This window comes from Acipenser ruthenus, chromosome 28 (genome assembly GCF_902713425.1).
Source record: "Acipenser ruthenus chromosome 28, fAciRut3.2 maternal haplotype, whole genome shotgun sequence".
In the NCBI taxonomy this organism is placed as follows: Eukaryota; Metazoa; Chordata; class Actinopteri; order Acipenseriformes; family Acipenseridae; genus Acipenser; species Acipenser ruthenus.
Window position 1 is genome coordinate 6,012,915 of NC_081216.1, and position 19,479 is coordinate 6,032,393.

At 36.8% G+C, this 19,479-nt stretch overlaps 1 protein-coding gene across 2 annotated transcripts in view; it reads left to right on the plus strand.

Moving 5' to 3' along the window:
• The window catches only part of psmd11b (proteasome 26S subunit, non-ATPase 11b), a 47,490-nt gene extending 34,632 nt beyond the window's left edge, over positions 1-12,858 (plus strand). For both annotated transcript variants that reach the window (XM_059002739.1, XM_034057853.3), the window contains 6 exons: positions 6,139-6,201; positions 6,872-6,997; positions 9,235-9,270; positions 9,892-9,943; positions 10,236-10,378; positions 10,837-12,858. In XM_059002739.1, the coding sequence (XP_058858722.1) occupies positions 6,139-6,201; positions 6,872-6,997; positions 9,235-9,270; positions 9,892-9,943; positions 10,236-10,378 (420 nt within the window). In that variant the 3' untranslated portion in view covers positions 10,837-12,858. The remainder of the gene's footprint in view (positions 1-6,138; positions 6,202-6,871; positions 6,998-9,234; positions 9,271-9,891; positions 9,944-10,235; positions 10,379-10,836) is intronic.
• Positions 12,859-19,479: the final 6,621 nt, after the last annotated feature.

Here is a 19,479-nt window from a genome sequence, read left to right on the forward strand (position 1 = left end):
TTTACAGCAAGGCGTTACAACATGTAGCACGCTAAAGTAGAAAAATATCCCAGGAGTAAAGAATAATATGTTGTGTAGGCCCTGTGAATTAACTACAAAACAAAGGATGCCAAATAGCAGTTCAAGATAAAAGTTGTTTGGTTTATTCCCGAAATAAATAATACATAAATTTGACACCGCATTTTCCTTGCTGTTTCTTCATAGTAAACAGTGGCCATAGACATGTTTTCATAAAGTAATAACATGAGGTTTACATGTGCCTTTTTGTAGCTGAACAAGCAAACGAAAACTGAAATTTAGCTTTAAACATTTCAAATAAAACAAACTTGGAAATGGTGTTGTAAAATGAAAATTACATTCCACATAAGTCAAACAGCAAAATAATATATACAATCTATATAAAAATCACTACAAGTTGGGCACTGCTTTAAGTGAGACATTTCAGAATGACGTGCTTGCCTTTTTTTCTGTCCCATGAGAGTCTGACTTGCTCTAAAGCAGCACAATGCTTTTTTGACCCCGATGGCCTTCCATAGAGATCTGGTTTGTTTACGTTTTGCTGTCTAAAACTTTTAAATAGAGACTCAAGAGCTGCTGTGTTGATCCTGTGTTTGTTTTTTTTATATAGATGAATCTCACATATCACACAGAGCCCTTTCATTTGCCATTTTGAAACTGTCATGCAACTTCTGGTGAGATAGTAAATAAGTGCAAGGTATTTGTCATTTCTAGCAAATAAGAACATCTGATTTTTGTATCTGAATACGTGCCAAAAGATATATGTTAGAATATTTGGAGATTTGTCCCAGCACTAGTTAAAACATATGTATGCTAAGAAATGGGGGTGGCATATAAGAAGTTTGCGCACCACTGGTCTTAAAGGGGAACATCTAGAGTGCTCTGAAGGGTTGCTGAGGAGCAGGGGTCGTGTTCTTGAAAGTCTTCTTTGGACAAAACTTAAAGTTTGTATGAAAATAGTTACAATCTTCCTAAGATTGCTTTTAAGTTCAATTCTTCAATTTCTTACGATATTCCTAAATTTCTTATATTGTCTAAGAAAAATATTCTTGAGTAATATAGGCCTAATGCTAGTAAACTGGGTTTAAAATACATGTATTGTGATTTCGCTAAACACACTACATTAATTAATTTATGTATTTATTTATTTATACCTGTATGTATTACATAGCACATTACTAAAATAAATAAACCATGCAAATCAGTCCTCGTTTGCATAATATTAATATGAATGCAGGCTTCTGCTAGTTTCATCTGAGCAATTTATTTTGATCCTCTTATACATTCTGGCAAATCTAAACCGAAATAAAACAATAAAATGGCTGTATCAATAATGGTCAGTGACAGGCTTTTTAACTAAATGGGGATGCTGTGATTCGCGTTCTAGTACTCAACTTCTTAGAAATACAGCTGTAAAAAAATGATCGTGGCCCAACTTGCAGCAGCAGTACGGAGTTGTTTGTGTTTTTTTTTGTGACCAAAAATCGTGCTTCTACCTGGGGAATCTGCTTGCTGATCTGTCCTTAGGACTATGGCTTCCAAAAATGGAGATAACCCCGGTGACTAGATTGTAGTCGGGCAAATAGATCAGATTCTTAAGGGTAAAAACAGCTACTAAAGATGTATAATGACAATTGATGCTTAAGCTGTAGTTAAAGCAAAGAGTTTAAGTTCATCCCTCCTCCTTGCGCTGACCATTGGCTGCCGTTGGTGTTTAACATATAAATAACAGTAAAATATATGTTTTTATTTATTATGTATTTTCCTTTTTGTAACCTGTAAAAGCAAAACAAAGTTAATACGTAAGTTAGCTGCAGTGACCTGTCAATCACTGACTAAAAGGCAAGGTCATTTTGTGGCATTTCTAAATCCCTGAAGTGATGCCGACTCTCCTCTCACTCTCACGTTTGTCTTCTCTGCGTCTTGTAAGATCAACCACAAGGCCTGCATTCTACAAAATTGCAATGTTTTAAATAAAACATTCATAAGAACATAAGAACGTTTACAAACGAAAGGAGGCCATTCAGTCCATCTTGCTTGTTTGGTTGTTAGTGCTTATTGATCCCAGAATCTCATCAAGCAGCTTCTTGAAAGATCCCAGGGTGTCAGCTTCGACAACATTACTGGGGAGTTGGTTCCAGACCCTCACAATTCTCTGTGTAAAAAAAGTGCCTCCTATTTTCTGTTCTGAATGCCCCTTTATCTAATCTCCATTTTGTGACCCCTGGTCCTTGTTTCTTTTTTCAGGTCAAAAAAGTCCCCTAGGTCGACATTGTCAATACCTTTTAGAATTTTGAATGTTTGAATCAGATCACTGCGTAGTCTTCTTTGTTCAAGACTGAACAGATTCAATTATTTTAGCCTGTCTGCATACAACATGCCTTTTAAATCCGGGATAATTCTGGTTGCTCTTCTTTGCACTCTTTCTAGAGCACCAATATCCTTTTTGTAACGAGGTGACCAGAACTGAACACAATATTCTAGATGAGGTCTTACTAATGCATTGTAAAGTTTTAACATTACTTCCCTTGATTTAAATTCAACATTTCTCACAATATAGCTGAGCATCTTGTTGGCCTTTTTTATAGCTTCCCCGCATTGTCTAGATGAAGACATTTCCGAGTCAACATAAACTCCTAGGTCTTTTTCATAGTTCCCTTCTTCAATTTCAGTATCTCCCATATGATATTTATAATGCACATTTTTATTGCCTGCATGCAATACTTTACACTTTTCTCTCTTAAATGCCATTTGCCATGTGTGTGCCAAGTTCTGAATGCTGTCTAGATCATTTTGAATGACCTTTGCTGCTGCAACAGTGTTTGCCACTCCTCCTATTTTTGTGTCGTCATTTCAATTCATACACATCTCATCAATATGTCATACACATTGCATACATATTTTCATTAATTGATATTAAGGATATCAAAAATAATCCTTAAAACAATTGCATTGTTAGTTATACCATGATTTAGGTCTATATATTCACATTTTGTTGTGTCAGTGCCTCAGAGCCTCATGCATTTAAATGAGGATTTGTTTCCACTTATCACCATACACACCATACTCCACACTGTTAAAGGGAAAAAAGTTTTTCATTGAGAATTATATATTAATTACAAAACTGAAAGATCATCATTGGATAAGTCTCCACCCCCCGAGTTAATGGTGGAAGCACCTTTGTGTGGAAGCACCTTTGGCAGCAATTACAGCTGTGAGTCTGTTGGGATAGGTCTCTACCAACTTTGCACACCTAGATTTGGCAATATTTGACCATTCTTCTTTACAAAACTGTTCAAGCTCTGTTAAGTTCCTTGGGGAGCGTTGATGGACAGCAGTCTTCGTCATGCCACACATTTTCGATTGGATTTAGTTCAGGGCTCTGACTGGGCCACTCAAGGACATTTACCTTTTTGTTCCTTAGCCACTCCAGTGTAGCTTTGGCTGTGTGCTTTGGGTTGTTGTCATGCTGAAAGGTGAACTTCCGTCCCAGTTTCAGCTTTCTTGCAGAGGGCAGCGGGTTTTCCTCAAGAACTTCTCTGTACTTTGCTCCATTGATTTTCCCTTCCATCCTGACAAGTGCCCCAGTCCCTGCCGATGAGAAACACCCCCATAACATGATGCTGCCACCACCATGCTTCACAGTAGGGATGGTGTTCTTTGGGTGATGCGCTGTGTTGGGTTTGCGCAAAACATAATGCTTTGCATTTAGGCCAAAAAGTTCCATTTTAGTTTCGTCAGACCACAAAACTTTTTGCCACATGGCTACAGAATCTCCTGAGTGTTTTTTTTGCATACTTCAAACAGGATTCAAGGTGGGCTTTCTTGAGTAATGGCTTCCTTCTTGCCACCCTACCATACAGGCCAGATTTGTGGAGTGCTTGGGATATTGTTGTCACATGCACACTTTGACCAGTCTTGGCCATAAAAGCCTGTAGCTCTTGCAAAGTTGCCATTGGCCTCTTGGTAGCCTCTCTGATCAGTCTCCTTCTTGTTTGGTCATCCAGTTTGGAGGGACGGCCTGATCTAGGCAGGGTCTTGGTGGTGCCATACACCTTCCACTTCTTAATAATCGTCTTGAACGTGCTTCAAGGGATATTCAAGGCCTTTGATATTTTTTTATACCCATCTCCTGATCTGTGCCTTTCAACAACTTTGTCCCGGAGTTCTTCTGAAAGCGCCTTGGTACTCATGTTTGAGTCTTTGCTTTGAAATGCACTACCCAGCAGATGGAACCTACAGGAAGTGCTGAATTTATCCTGAAATCATGTGAATCACAATTTAACACAGGTGGAGGCCACTTAACTTGGTGTGTGATTTTGAAGGCGATTGGTTACACCCGAGTTAATTTAGGATTGCTATTACAAGGGGGGTGGACACTTATCCAACCAAGCTATTTCAGTTTTTATTTAATTTTCTACAAATTTCTAAAATATTTTTTTCACTTGGAAGTTGTGGGGTAGGATATGTAGATGAATGAAAAAAAAACTATTTTAATGCATTTTAATTCCAGGCTATAAGGCAACAAAAGGTGAACATTTTGAAAGGGGGTTTAGACTTTCTATAGACACTGTGTGTATATATATATATATATATATATATATATATATATATATATATATATATATATATATATATATATATATATATAAAATTATATAATTATTTATTTCTTAGCAGACAGACACCCTTATCCAGGGCGACTTACAATTGTTACAAGATATAACATTATTTTTTACATACAATTACCCATTTATACATTTGGGTTTTTACTGGAGCAATCTAGGTAAAGTACCTTGCTCAAGGGTACAGCAGCAGTGTCCCTCACCTGGGATTGAACCCACGACCCTCCGGTCAAGAGTCCAGAGCCCTAACCACTACTCCACACTGCTGCGTTTCTTTATTAAACTATAAAAACATTATGTATTTCTTAAACATACCTCCCAAGAGCTAATTATTTTAAGACAAGAGTTTAGTTAGCTTAAAGTTAAAGCAATTTAAGAAAAAAAGTTGACATTTAAAAAATAAATAAATAAAAAAGTTGGATTTAAGATTTTTTTTCTTAATGTTTCAAGAATACGGCCCCAGGTGACACCAAATCTAGCTAAATCAGAATTGAGTGACTGGCTAGGGTTAATAGTGTTTATTTTTTAATTTTTTTTTTCTTCTTTTTTCCTAGTTTATGGAAGGCCTTTTTTGTTGTTGGTTTTTCTTGCTTATCAATTGGCACCTTGTGGTAATAGACTCTTATTTCACGTTAAGTACTGTGTACTGCTCTCCTCCTTGCTTTAGCCGCTCATCTCCTCTGGCCATATTGCTTCTCCTTAACACACATAAAGAGTTAAGTGCATCTTCTCTGTGTCCTTCACCAAGGACATAATATCACAGTTATGTGGGTGTGAAATGGCTGGATTAGCAGAGCAATTTGACACTCTAATGTGGCACATCCCTAATCCGTCTGGAAAAGCAATTTTGCTCTACACAAAGTAGTGCATTAATTACCACAAATAATTTGCTGCCCCAATTAAAGCCACTCACCACTCATTGCAGATTGCGTGGCCATGGTGCTTTTCTAGGCATGACACAAATTGGCAGATTGAGTATTCTGTGCTTTGCATGAAAATTATAAACCTTGGTTGAGCAATTCAAGGAAACTGCATTGAAAGAATGGTAGGTGTGCTGGGTTTAGTTTTGACAATTTCAATATGTAGACATACTGCCAAGGATCAAAGCTTTTGTTTCCACAGTGTGTTTGACTGCTAAAGAACAATAATTCAATAAACAAATCCAAGCTGTTCAATTTAGTTGTTTACATAGTTACTTAAGGGCATTGCCCCCATTTTTAAATGGAGCAGTAGTATAGCATGATATGATCTGTTTTCTAGCTGAGAGCAATGGCAAAGCAGCCACTTCAACAGCAGGTGCCAGTTGAGCAGTTTACAGAATATATTCTGTTCAGTGGTCCATGTTACAAAGGTAAAATAAAGGCTCATCACTAAAAGTCACATTTCACGAGGACAGAATTACCAATAGAACAAAAAAGGAAAACCAACATGTTTGTATATGTCTGGTTGGCAATCTGTTGAGACAGTTCCCTAAGCTGTTAACATCTATTTACAGACAGACGCACTGAAATGTGTGGCTCAAGCCAGCAAGAATCGGTCGCTGGCAGACTTCGAGAAGGTAGGACCAGATCAATTAATATTAACTCCCTAACTTTATTTTTTCACAGTTTTAGAGCTCTACAATGAGCTATTATCATTGTCATAATTTGTATGAAGGCTTACAGATCCTCCTAGGTTACACTTTTTTAAAATTTTAGAATTACATACGCATGTATTTCAGTAGTCTGAATATTGATAGGCAAAGGTTAAATTAGCAATACTGAATGTTTTGTTAGTTTGTGTTATTCTTAAGACTTTATGAAGAGCTGTTTTTCTCAAAATCAATACCTTTTTAAGCCCTGTATATCTTCTGTTTCAGAACTGAACTGATCTTAAATAGATTTTGTTTTTTGGGAGCAGGGTTTTCATGGGCCACACTATGTTCCAAGGGTAGTCTTAACAAGGTTATTTTAACTGGGACCAGTATATAATGCTCAGCGATTGTAAATACAGGTACACAATTTCTATATATATTTATATATATATATATATATATATATATATATATATATATATATATATATATATATATATATATAATATATAAACTGAATTTCAGTAAACCAATTATTTTTAAAATATGGATCGTTATGACTATAGAGAAGTACTGTGTGTGTGTGTGTGTGTGTGTGTGTGTGTGTGTGTGTGTGTGTGTGTGTGTTAACCCTGCTGCTCTGTCCCCTCCCTAGGCCCTGACAGAGTACCGAGGGGAGCTGCGGGACGACCCCATCATCAGCACCCACCTCGCCAAGCTCTACGACAACCTGCTGGAGCAGAACCTCATCCGGGTCATCGAGCCCTTCTCCAGAGTGCAGGTAGGGGAGATATTTAAATACAGAATACACTGCCTGGCCTCTTATTAGGACATGTCTACCTGGTTGGGTTTGGCAATCGTGAAACATGTTGTCCCTTCAGCACCATATAGTTGTGGGAGCAGCACAGTGGCAAACAGTCTACCAGAAATAAGGAAAGACAAAGGTCTACCAGCAGTAGAACACAGTAGTTATAGCAGTCATGATGGTAGGCTACTCTAAGTCATCAGTGTATCAGCAATGCCAAAATGAAGGGAAAGTGGTCACCAATAAAGAGAGCTGTAGCCACAGTTATGGACAAAGTGAAGAGTTGAGAGGCTTGTCAAGCCATCAGTTTCTGAATATTAACCCTTGAGAAACCTTCTAAAAGCTTGTGGTCAGGGCAAACAATGGCCCAACCCCATTTGGGGAAAATGTATCTCTATGGTTTATAATGTTTGTTCTCCACTATGGGGATGCATATATGAAACTTCCTACCCATTAGGCCTGTCAGTTAAGCTTCAAAATAGCAATCTATTTAATTGGGCACACACAATATAATCATTCGAATAAATATCGCTGATTGTACCACCCACATACATTGTCGCTCGATTCCAGTCAGTACTATTATGTTTTCAATAAAACTGATTGATTGGTAATTTTATGTTTTTTTTAACCGTATACGGTCACGTTTAAAATTCCTTTCCGGACCGGGTCCGACATCATCAAAAAAGCATCAATCACAGGTCCCTAGTCGTTTTTTTCCGGAAAAAGCAGAGAAAAGCTTTCAATGGCCAAGAGAGGCCGGAAAAAAAATGGAGGTGGATCCGGAGTCCTTGTTATGTCACCACAGACATAACAAGGACATAAACAAGATAGCTGCTTCCACATCCAGCGCTCAAAGAAAATCGCTTACATTTGCCAAGCTTTTTGAGATGTTATAGTAATAAAATATTGACTCGGATGGCATTATTAAGGAGTTTGGTGATAAATCAGGTGATCGGGAGATGATTTATCAGTATGCACGACTATGAAGAGATATGTGATAAATACAGAGAACAAGGAGTGGGACAGGGCTGGAGATGCAATACTGAGTGTGTTAAATAAACAGCTTGCGTGAAAATAAATGAGATCTGACGCGCCTGACAGGTGTTGAATAAATGGACCTCAAAGGGTTAACAAACAATTATTTTCTTTCAAATACAAAAAAACCCTGAAAACACACTCACTTAGCTAGACTAATATTTGCGTTTTGTTATCCTTATTTTGGACTACTGACTGACCGTGGCTGTGATGAGTTTAGTTTGACTTGTTTGCTCTCTGATTGTTGTGGTCTTTCTAATGGTTTTTATGCTGATGTGGAACTGTAGGACTAGTATCTTGTTTATATGTATGTAGGATTCCACCCTCCCCCTGCCTGTGAATTCGATGTTTTAACAGGCTTTACCGATTTAAAATCGAAAAGTAGCAAGCCTATTTATATTGTATAATGCTACAATTGTAAACACATTCTTGTAGTTTTATTGTTTAAGTTCTATTGAAATAATATATTTCCGTTTTTCATAACAAAGTGTGTTTTTAAAAATATAGCATTGTTTTAAAACTGTCCAAATTGCTTATTTGATGGCTGAGAGAAATCTGCAAAAAAGAGAAAATTTGACATGGAAATTGCAAAATAAATGGGCAGCTGGGTGGTTAAATAATGTTATTAACTATGCGGATTATAAAAATGTAATTATTTATTTAATAGATTATCCAGTATTTATCGATTTTCGGTTTAATCGTAGCAGCCATACTACCCATATATCTGTAACAAGTTCTTGAGGGTGTTGCCTGAGTTCAGTTCTCTAACTGGGTTGGCTAATTGATTGTTATTTACAGGTATTGTGAGGGTTTGTTTAAATGTTGCAATAAATAGATCCACTTGAGAAAATAGGAGTTGCACTACTTGTCATCAGTTTTGGACTGTAGGAGGCAGCAAACAACCAATGGATCAGTGGCAGAACAGTGGGCAAAATGAATAGCAGGTTTATGTACTCCTCAGTTGCTCCAATGAATGGATCAAGCACACTTCTAGGAACAAAAATGTGTGACAGTCACATTTTTAATATTCTATTTCCCACATGGTAAGACTTAAATCTCCACTGCTTGGTTGCAGTCAGTTCACACAATCTGTTTTATATCCATGGTGGGGGGGATATGCATGTTACTTCCTTACCGGGTTTGTCTTTTCAAAATCGATTTCACACCTTATTTTGCAGATCGAACACATATCCACTCTTATTAAACTTCCAAAGGTAAGTAGAAAACTATAATATAATTTGTTTTCCCCTTACAACTGTAAGCTTTGATTTATAGATTTTCTCTTATTCGCTAAATGCCTATGGCCATAAGTCACTTCTTTTTCGGAAAACATTTTATAATTGTCCCTTGGTTGTTTATATCTTCATTATATTTAAATCAGTTTAAATTCATGTTGGTATAATATTGCCATCTGGAGGTATAGGAATAAAATGCAGATAGTCAGTCAGTTTGTGTAAAATCTGCTATGAATTTCCCATGGTCATAGTAAGTGATATGGTAGCAGGAAGCAGCGTACACTTTCTAAGGCTACAGCATAATACTTGTTTTTTTAATTGGACTGCATGTGAAATCAAGAGGAATTTGGTACACAGCTTTGTAATGATTAACTTGATCATTGATCAATTAAAATTAATAGTTTTGCTGCCATATTTGTTGCAACCAGCCATATATTTGAAACTATTTAAGATTCAGACTTAATATATACTACTTCAACTTTAGAGCTACTACTCATTTTATATTTAATGTTTACAAATAATTTTATTAGAAGTGCCATTCTGCTTAACTTTGCCCAGTGATGCGTTGTTTTTGATGATGTTTTGATGGTCTACTTTCAGGGCGACGTAGAGAGAAAGTTGTCACAGATGATTCTGGACAAGAAGTTTCATGGTAAATATTTAATCTTGCATGTTTTTCTGCTCAGTCTCTGTCCCTTTGCTGTAAACACTGTCACACTTCCTCAACAACAATATTTTCTAACCACTAGCCTACGCTTCTTCCTTTCACATCATTCTGTTCTACCCAATAGATCCCACAGACTCCTTCACAGTCCTTCTGCTTTAGAAGTAGTCCTATACTTGCATTATGGTTCAGTGAGCCCAGGCCCTCTGCTATCGCTATGCAGTTTGATGTTCAAGTGCATCGGCAGGTATTGTGATCATTGTCATGCTTTGTGTTTCAGGGATCCTGGACCAGGGAGAGGGTGTGCTGATTATATTTGACGAGCCACCAGTAGATAAAACATACGAAGCAGCTCTTGAAACCATTCAGAACATGAGCAAAGTAGTGGATTCACTCTACAACAAAGCCAAGAAGTTAACATAGGTGAGGTTCCTTTAGAAGCACAAGATCTACAAGAACTGTGCAATAGTGGGGAGGGATGGGGGGTGTTACTGAAACTAACCCTCCACTTAGATAAGAGAACATAAAAGGGTAGAGCTAAGAATTCAAAATTTTACATCTAACTGGTCCTGAAACATTAATTTATTTTTTGAAAATCATGATTACTGACATTCTCTATATATATATCTTCTTACGACCATGTGTATGTTATAATGTACATTGTTTTCCATTAGTTATCACTGTTTCCTAAAATTTAAGAGTAGATTTCTTTGAGTCTCAGTTCAGTAGTTCAAAGTGGAATTAAATCCATTAAACAGACATTTTTCAGCTAGCAAGAGGATATAATTTAATTTAATTGATTTTTGTTTTGTATTTATGAATTGCTACTGTTACTAGTGACCATATCCATATCTTAATGAATCTGTCTGTTCTGTCCACAGGAGGCAAGGGTGTGTGACCAGAGAGTGGAACATTTGGGTGGGTGGGTGGCTGGAGGGGACAAACTGCGAAGAGATTCTTTCGTTTCGTTCTGCTTTCACTGGAAAAGTTTTTAACGTCTCCCTTGTTGGATGAAATTCTCTATTCCTTTCATCATGTTTTCTTTCAGGTTTCTTTATAGCATCCAGCGGCCTCAGTTGGCTATCAGGGAATATTGTAAAAAAATAAAAAATAACAATAATTTTTATATATATATATATATATATATATATATATATATATATATATATATAATGACCTTCAAGAGAATAAAACCAGTAGGCTTACACTGCCTAAAGAATGTCCTTCCTTTCTCAACGAGATTGAATGCCGTCTGTCTATAACCCCACCCCTGGGCAAAAGCTAAGGGCATCGTAGAAAGTATTTAAGCAAAAACTTTCAATGTAGAGTGGTTTTAATCCAACTTTTAAAGCTGATATTCTTTTTGCTTGTCACACTAACCCCTGTAAAACTGAAATGATTGGCTGATAAATTTACCCAGTTGTACCTCCTAAGCAGAAACTGATTTGCCAAGAATTACAATTTTCCTTACTATCCATTATGGTGTTAAAATAAAATAAAGAAACGTTGGCTGGGTCCTTTTTAATGAAAGTTGGTTTTGTAAGCTACAGTGAAGAATCGCATGTACCAGGAATTCTTGTATGGTAAATCTACAGTGCAGTGCCCCTGTGCCACCAAAATGTTTTTGTTTTTTTTTGGGGGGGGGGGGTTGTGGTATTTTAAAGTCCAAGACAGTGTGAAATCCCATACTGTCTTGTACTGGCCTCAGAGTTGGCAGGGATGTATTTACCAGGCGACCTGTGTGCAGAGCTCTGCTGTAGACTATCCTAAGTCCTGCTGGGGGTTGTGAGAAACCTGAAAATGTCGAAATACCAGCCCACCCTCCAGAGTTGGATCAGTGCAGCGACAGTTCTTAAGCCGGAAAAACTTTGTTAGCCAATCTCCTGTATTTTTGATGTTTTCTTATTAAAAAAAAAAAAAAAAAAAAAATTGTATTTTTTACGGATATCTTTTGCCTCATACGAGCTGCTGTCGAGCTCTGTGTATTTTTTTTTCCCAGATATAAAACATAGGTGTGTACTCCGAATATATGGTTCATTCAGTCATGTATATTACTAGTGTATAATTTCTGATCTTGGGAGAGGTGGTCAGAAGCTTTGTTTTTCTCCTTTCCAGTTGTTCCCTCCAGGCTACACCTCCCGGTAGTGGCTGGTTTATGAGTAGTTTTTCCAAGGATCCTTGCTGTGTAATATTGGTGTGTAGTACTAACTGGGAGTACAAAGGAGAAGTCTCCAGTTTTGAGACATTTTCTGCACCTAGATATTCCACTTCATATCTGCAAGACCATGACATCACACAAGGATTTCCTAGAAAAAATGGTGACAAAAGGTGTAGCAGGAAGAAACTTGAAGGATATAGGTTCATTCAGCCACTTGAACTAAAGGGAGCTCAACCTGTGTGGAACTGCAATTTAACCACAGTTTAATTTTACCAGTAAGAGAGAAAGGGGCCCACTTCATTGAAACACAGCCTGGTCATTTTAACACAGCTTCCCGATTTGTTGAATTCAGCAGGGTGTACAGAAAGTCCAAATAGAGTATTGTGGATCAAATTAACTCCCCTCTTTTAATACATTTTCCTTGTTTGGATCAATGGGTTTTGTTCTTTGCTCATAGCATTACCAAAATATTGTAAGTTTGTCATTGGTTCTTTATGGGAATAGTCAAACCAGAATTTTCTGCACAGCTTGAGTGCTGCTGATTAGAATATTTGTGTTTGTGACCTAGTGTTTAGGGAGGGACAGAAGTTTGAGCTTTCTTCCTCAGCTGAACCATAGGTTTGCTATAAGGCCTGTGTGCGAGATGTCTTGCTCAGTCACCAAGACTGTTCCTTCATTTTGTTGAGAAACTGGCACAGTATACAACTTTTAATTCTATTAAAATTGGTTAACTTGTAACTTCCTATTAAGCTTGTCAGTGTGTTTTATTATAGAGGGAAAACAACAAAAGGACAGCTAAAGTAGTATATAGCCTCCCAAGGGATTAAAGACGGGTTGCCACTTGAAATTTTAGGATGAGCCACCCACCTTTGGCTGAATGAATCTTCCTTTGCGTGTTGCATAGTTGTTGTCTTATTAAAACCAAGAACACCTTGCGGGCCAACTGGCATGGATACTTGAGTGAACAAGAGATCTGTGTTCAATCCTGAGTAAGCTCTCCTGTTTCTTCAGTGATTCACTTCTGAATTTCTCAGTGCTACCTTAATATCATCAAAGAATAGCCATGCTGCATGTATAAGTAAAGAACAGTGTTGATTGGTATAAATCTTAATGGTAAACTCAAATCTGTTGATCAATTTCTTTCCACTGTACATAACTTGAATCTCTTTCCAAACTCTCCTTACAATTACTGTTTTTTATTTTGTGTGTGTGTGTGTGTGTGTGTATATATATATATATATATATATATATATATATATATAAAAATAAATCTTATTTTATGTCAATAACCTAATAACCTCCAATACAGGCTGTAGAGAAGAGGCTTTGGGTGTTAGCTTTTACCTGGTTTTGTGTAAGAATTAAAAAAGCACAGCCGACAAATGCATGAGCTGTCATTTGTTTTTTTAAAAAATGTAGTTTAAGTACATATGAATGAGGTTTTATGCACCTGTAATTCAATGTTTGGCTAATTTTATACATGCCCCATGGAATGTTTGTGTAAAAGTCAAGTTGTGTTAATCCCCTCCCCTGGTTATGTTAAGATTCTCTAAATGTATGGAAGGTTGACATTCATCGTAAGAAATGGGGCACAGCTTATCATATTGTTGGGCTCGGTTAAATGTTCAGTGAGCTGGCATTTTAAAAACACTGGAACCGTTTAATTCTCAAACCTGTAAAAACAAGCCCAACCCAGAGTGGTTATCTGTATATTTGGACCAAATTCCACCTATTAACCCCAAAACAGGGTCTTGCTGCTATTATGTAATGCCTACTTTGTAATATTCTTAATGTACAATTTTGGACTGACTCACTCACCAATCAAAAAATGGAATAATTGTAACAGCAGATTAAGATTGGTTCATCATTCAGTTGGAAGAGGGTTGGGTTGATGAGGTCTGCTGTTTACGGTTGCACTATTTCTGGATTGAAAATTACATGGTTCCTCCATTAACCAATTTCCTTAAAGCATGCGATTACTGTAGCCTTTGTGTTTATCTTCCCAAACAACAATTGACAATTTATTCTATTAGCTTAGAGGTGTGTTAAATTCAGATTTTCCAGTTTATGGCTTTAGCCACCTTCTCTTTATTTTTTTATTTTTTTTTTTTAATTCTGAGGGATCTTAATTTAGTATTAAGTGTCACCTGGTGGCCAGTTGTTGTGATTGTCTGAATTTTCTGTACACCAAATTAAAAAACTAGGAACAGCAGAAATAAATGGGTGTCAATAATTTGGGAGACGGTCATAAACCAGATGGCCTTTTTGTTGCCCTGAAGGAGTTTAGATCAGAGGTCACTTTCCCCTTTTTAAGCTGCCTTTTCTCTCTCCTGTAACGTATGCATGAGCCTCTTGAAAGAATATTTGATAGCCTGTACAGAGCAGCCAGTGAACAGCCACCCCAGTTTATTGGGAACTTTTAGGCAGTGTAAGCTCTAAACATCAAAATATTTTTTCTTGATAGTGTTTTCTAATTGGGTTTGGTTCTGTATGATTTGGAATGGTCACCTTATACTTTCCAATCTCCAACTGACTTTTTAATATTTTTTTATTTTTTATTCCACATTTAGTTTCTGTCCTCCTGTCTCTCTCCCAACCTTCCATTTACATTTCATATTGCCCTTGGATAATTTGTACTCCCCATCCGCCCTCCAAAATATATATATATATATATATATATATATATATATATATATATATAAATATATATATATAATCACACACACATACAGTGGCTCTCAAAAGTATTCACCCCCCTTGAACTTTTCCACATTTTATTGTGTTACAACATGGAATCAAAATTGATTTAAGTAGAAGTTTTCACTGATCAACACAAAAAACGTCCATAATGTCAAAGTGAAAAATAAAATCTACAAATTGTTCTAAATTAATTAAAAGTATAAAACAGAAAATAATTGATTGCATAAGTATTCACCCCCTTGTTAGAAGTCACATAATTAGTTTAATGGAGTCCACCGGTGTGCAATTAAGGTGTTTCACATGATTTCAGGTTAAATACACCTGTCTCTGGGAGGTCCCACAGTTGGTTAGTACATTTCCTAACAAAAACTACATCATGAAGACGAAGGAACATTCAAAGCAAATCCGGAATAAGGTTCTTCAAAAGCACCAATCTGGTAGAATATAAGAAAATTTCCAAGGCATTGAATATCCCCGGAGCACAGTAAAGTCCATTGTTAAGAAATGGAGAGAATAGGGCACAACTGTGAATCTGTCTAGAACAGGCCGTCCTCAAAAACTGAGTATCCGGGTGAGAAGGGCACTAGTCAGGGAGGCCACCAAGAGGCCTATGGCAACTCTAAAGGAGTTACAGTCTTCCACGGCTGAGCTGGGAGACACTGTGCATATGGCAACAATAGCCCAGGTGCTTCACAAAACCTGCCTTTATGGGAGAGTGGCAAAAAGAAAGCCATTGTTGAAAAAAACTTGCATCAGATCTCGGCTACAGTTTGCCAGAAGGCATGTGGGAGACTCTGAGACCAAGTGGAAGAAGATTCTATGGTCTGATGAGACCAAAATAGAGCTTTTTGGCCTCAACGCTAAGCGCTATGTTTGTGGCAAGCCTAACACCGCACATCATCCTGAGAACATGGTGGTGACAGCATCATGCTATGGGGATGCTTCTCTGCGTCGGGGCCTGGAAAGCTCGTGAAGCTCACTTTGACATTATGGACTTTTTTTGTGTTGATCAGTGGCAAAAACTCCTAATTAAATCCATTTTGATTCCATGTTGTAACACAATAAAATGTGGAAAAGTCCAAGGGGGGTGAATACTTTTGAGAGCCACTGTGTGTGTGTGTGTGTGTGTGTATATATATATATATATATATATATATATATATATATATATATATATATATATGAGAGAATGATTGCTTGTTTTGGGTTTCTAATTCCATCAATATCAAATGTACAAACGGTTCTTGCTAACCAACAATTACCGCGTATATCTGATGTTCAGATGAGTTCAATAAAACAATTTTTTTCAAAAAGGTATATTGTCGTCTTTAAAAGTTGATGTACAGTAAAAGCACTGTTTATCCAGCCTCCCATGTACAGCACAGTGATGTATGAATTGACAGTTCTGGAGACTAAGCCTTCAGTTTTATTCACAGACACAAGGATTGTTTATTTGTTTAACCCGTTGAGACCAAGTGGTTATTTTGTTCTTTTGAATTTCAAGGTGCAGCGGGACTGAAGCCCTCTGTCTAAAGATAGCTATGTCAATGCTGCATGAGCAGCTGCATTGAGAAACTGGAACCTGCCTGTAGAGAAGGTGCAGCACAGGCTCAAAAATAAAATTACTGCTAATGGAAATGGCTGGAAGCACTTGTCATAAGAACATAAGAAAGTTTACACACGAGAGGAGGCCATTCAGCCCATCTTGCTCGTTTGGTTGTTAGTAGCTTACTGACTTATTGTCCACCCACAAGTGATGAAAATCTAAATGAGTTTCTTCAACTGACTTGCAGCAGCAGGTACTTTAGTGCAGAAACACAGCATCTGTGTCTAGAATCACTGTTTTTTTTTTTTTCTTCTTAGTTCAGTTTACATTTCAATTAAACCACAGTGATATGTCGGCTCCATTATTCTTTCATCGTTCTGGGCTTAGAACAATTAAGGCGGCATTGATTCTCAATCCTGTTAGTTTTTAAAATATGATGCCTTTTTCTAAAGCCTTACTGTACAACAAACATTTTTTGTCCCTTTTTCCCTAGAATTGAAAAAAATAATTATTTAATTTTCTTAGACCTACCAACTATACCCAATGATAGTTTCATTAAAGGTGAAACAACTTCCAGAGTAAATATGTATTTCATTTGATCTTTTAGTATCATATTCAATAATTTCCAAATTGTTTAAAATCAGGTGCTTTTTTGAGGTATGGAGTCAGATTGTTCTAAGGTAAAGTAGTTGAATGTAAAACTGGCATTTCTTCTGTTGTGGCTTAATCCTGAGCTAACCTGATCACAGAGGATATCATTGTGTATGCATTGAATTTCACAAGCATAAGCCATGCTTGTCATTATGATCATAGTTGTCAGTGTGTTCATTGAGAGGTCATCTTACTTGTTTTTGTCATTTACTGTAAATGTTGCCAGATTAGATTTGTGCATTAAGACCAATACTCATATTTATTCCCTTAGTAATATATTTTAGAGGCCTCTGAAAATATTATTTTTGTTAATAGACAACCTATATAAAGGTGCCAAAACAGTATTGCTGAATGAAAAAAAAAAACACAACAAACACCATCTTTAAACTTAGTAATTGTGAGAAATATACTTAATAAGATGTTAAAAAAAAAAGTAAGTTGGGTATCATGAACTGGACTTAGAATGTACCTGGTAGTTAGCCATGTCAAGGGACAGTTTTAGTTTACATGATTTCTCTTTCTTTTAAGTTCACCAAAAGGTCAATTATAAATAGTTCTCACTTTTTATTAATGTGCTACTTTATAACGATAGTAATTCTCCAGATGGCTGTAAATGTAATATGAAGTGAAAAATAAGAATTAATATGCACAGTACCTGTAGTAAAGTGTTTCAATACATTTTAAAGTGTAAGCTTGTAAGAACTTAATTTGCAAATAGCACAAGGTTTTATAAGCTGGAAGCTTTGCCAACAGAAGTGCAAGAATCTATTGCCATTCTTGTTCCTATGTAGGTCCTCTTGTGCAGTTCTGCTAGTTTTAAGGTCCTTGTTTCTATTTTGCATCCAAATTTGGAATCCAAGTGCCATCTCTAAACAACATAATATTTATCATCACATGCAAGTCATGCTAAACAATATACTGAAGGTAGTTAAAGGTGGCACGCACATTGATTGCAATGTGGTCCTACATCATTTTGTGATTTAAATGACTCTCCACTGAGGGCCAGGTTGTTTGGACTTCTATGTCCTGGGAAGTATTTTATTGCAGGTCACTGGCAATAAGAGATTAGGGCCTTAACTTCCTGTTCCACCTTGCCCCCTTCTCTAGCCTGTGATGAAATGAGCAGCTTGTGAAGATATTTCTTTGTACAAACAGTGAGTCCTCTCTCTCTACATCATCACATTCACTGCCTGCAGGACATTCCCTTTCAAAAGATCCTTTTTAAAAATATGTATCTAAATACTTATCTATTCAAAAGAATCCTTACCAAGTAATGTACCCACTGCATTACTTGATTTGGACTTTTCTTCAGCACAGGGTTTGTGTGATGGTCTGGGGATATACAAAGGCAGCTGCCCATACATCAGACTTACTAGTTGCTGTGCTAAACTTGGCAAGGACACATATTTGCACATTTAGAATATTAGAAGTGTCTGTCTTTTGTCACACTTACATTTTCCTTTGACAATTTTCATCCAAAAAAAAAAAAATTCCAGGTCTGGTTTGGAAAATAGACTGATGGCCCACATTTCATGAAACTTTACAAGGTTCTTATTTTTCATTGTAAAGGCACTATTGGGCATATCTCGGAAATCTCATCTGATTTTCAGCATGGCCAGTTCTTCTGATCTGGTCTTCTGTACAGGACGATTACTTTTTTCATGATACTGATAGCTGTAGTTTTTGCAGCAGTAGCATGTGATTTGTACTTTGTAACTGGCTCCTGGTTTGGTCACAGTAATCCTATACCTTGAGTGGGAATTACTTTTTTGAATCACTTAGGAGTAAAACTTAACTAATTTTGCTTTTATTAAGATTAATCCATTTATAATGTACTGTAAAAGTCAGCCCTTAACCTATATCCAACTATACGTTACTGTGCCAAATATAAGAATATCTAAAATATTTACGTACAGAAGAAATAATTGACAGCAAATGAAATACATATAACTTGCACTATGCTTAACACAAGAAAAGTTATTTGAACCCCAATAAGGACATGAATGCTTGCAAATAAATAAATACACGCAGCACTGGCAATTCACTGCAACAACCACAACAAACAGTTCATACAGAATGAATAGTATTAACAGGAGAGCGTACATTTAAACTTCATCCCGCGTGAATAAAAATTGGTCGTAAGGTTGCCATGTTCTGCTTGTTTAAAGCAATCGACGGGTACAAAAAAAAAAAAAATACAAACCACAGCTTACGAGCTCGGTAGCAATAAATATGCTAAAGATAAAATATCCAAGTTAGCCGCCCACCAAGGGGAAAAAAAAAACAAAAACATTAAACTGTGTTTCTCACCCTTTTGAGAGAAGTGTAGCAATGTGATCTTCAGAGTTTTAGTGTCCAAAGTAAATCTGCATTAGTTTGTAATCCACAAGGGACGGATCGGCACTGCAATGCAGGTACACTGTAGCAAGTCAAAAAGCATGTTCAGGGACGAGTCTCTGAACTAAGTTA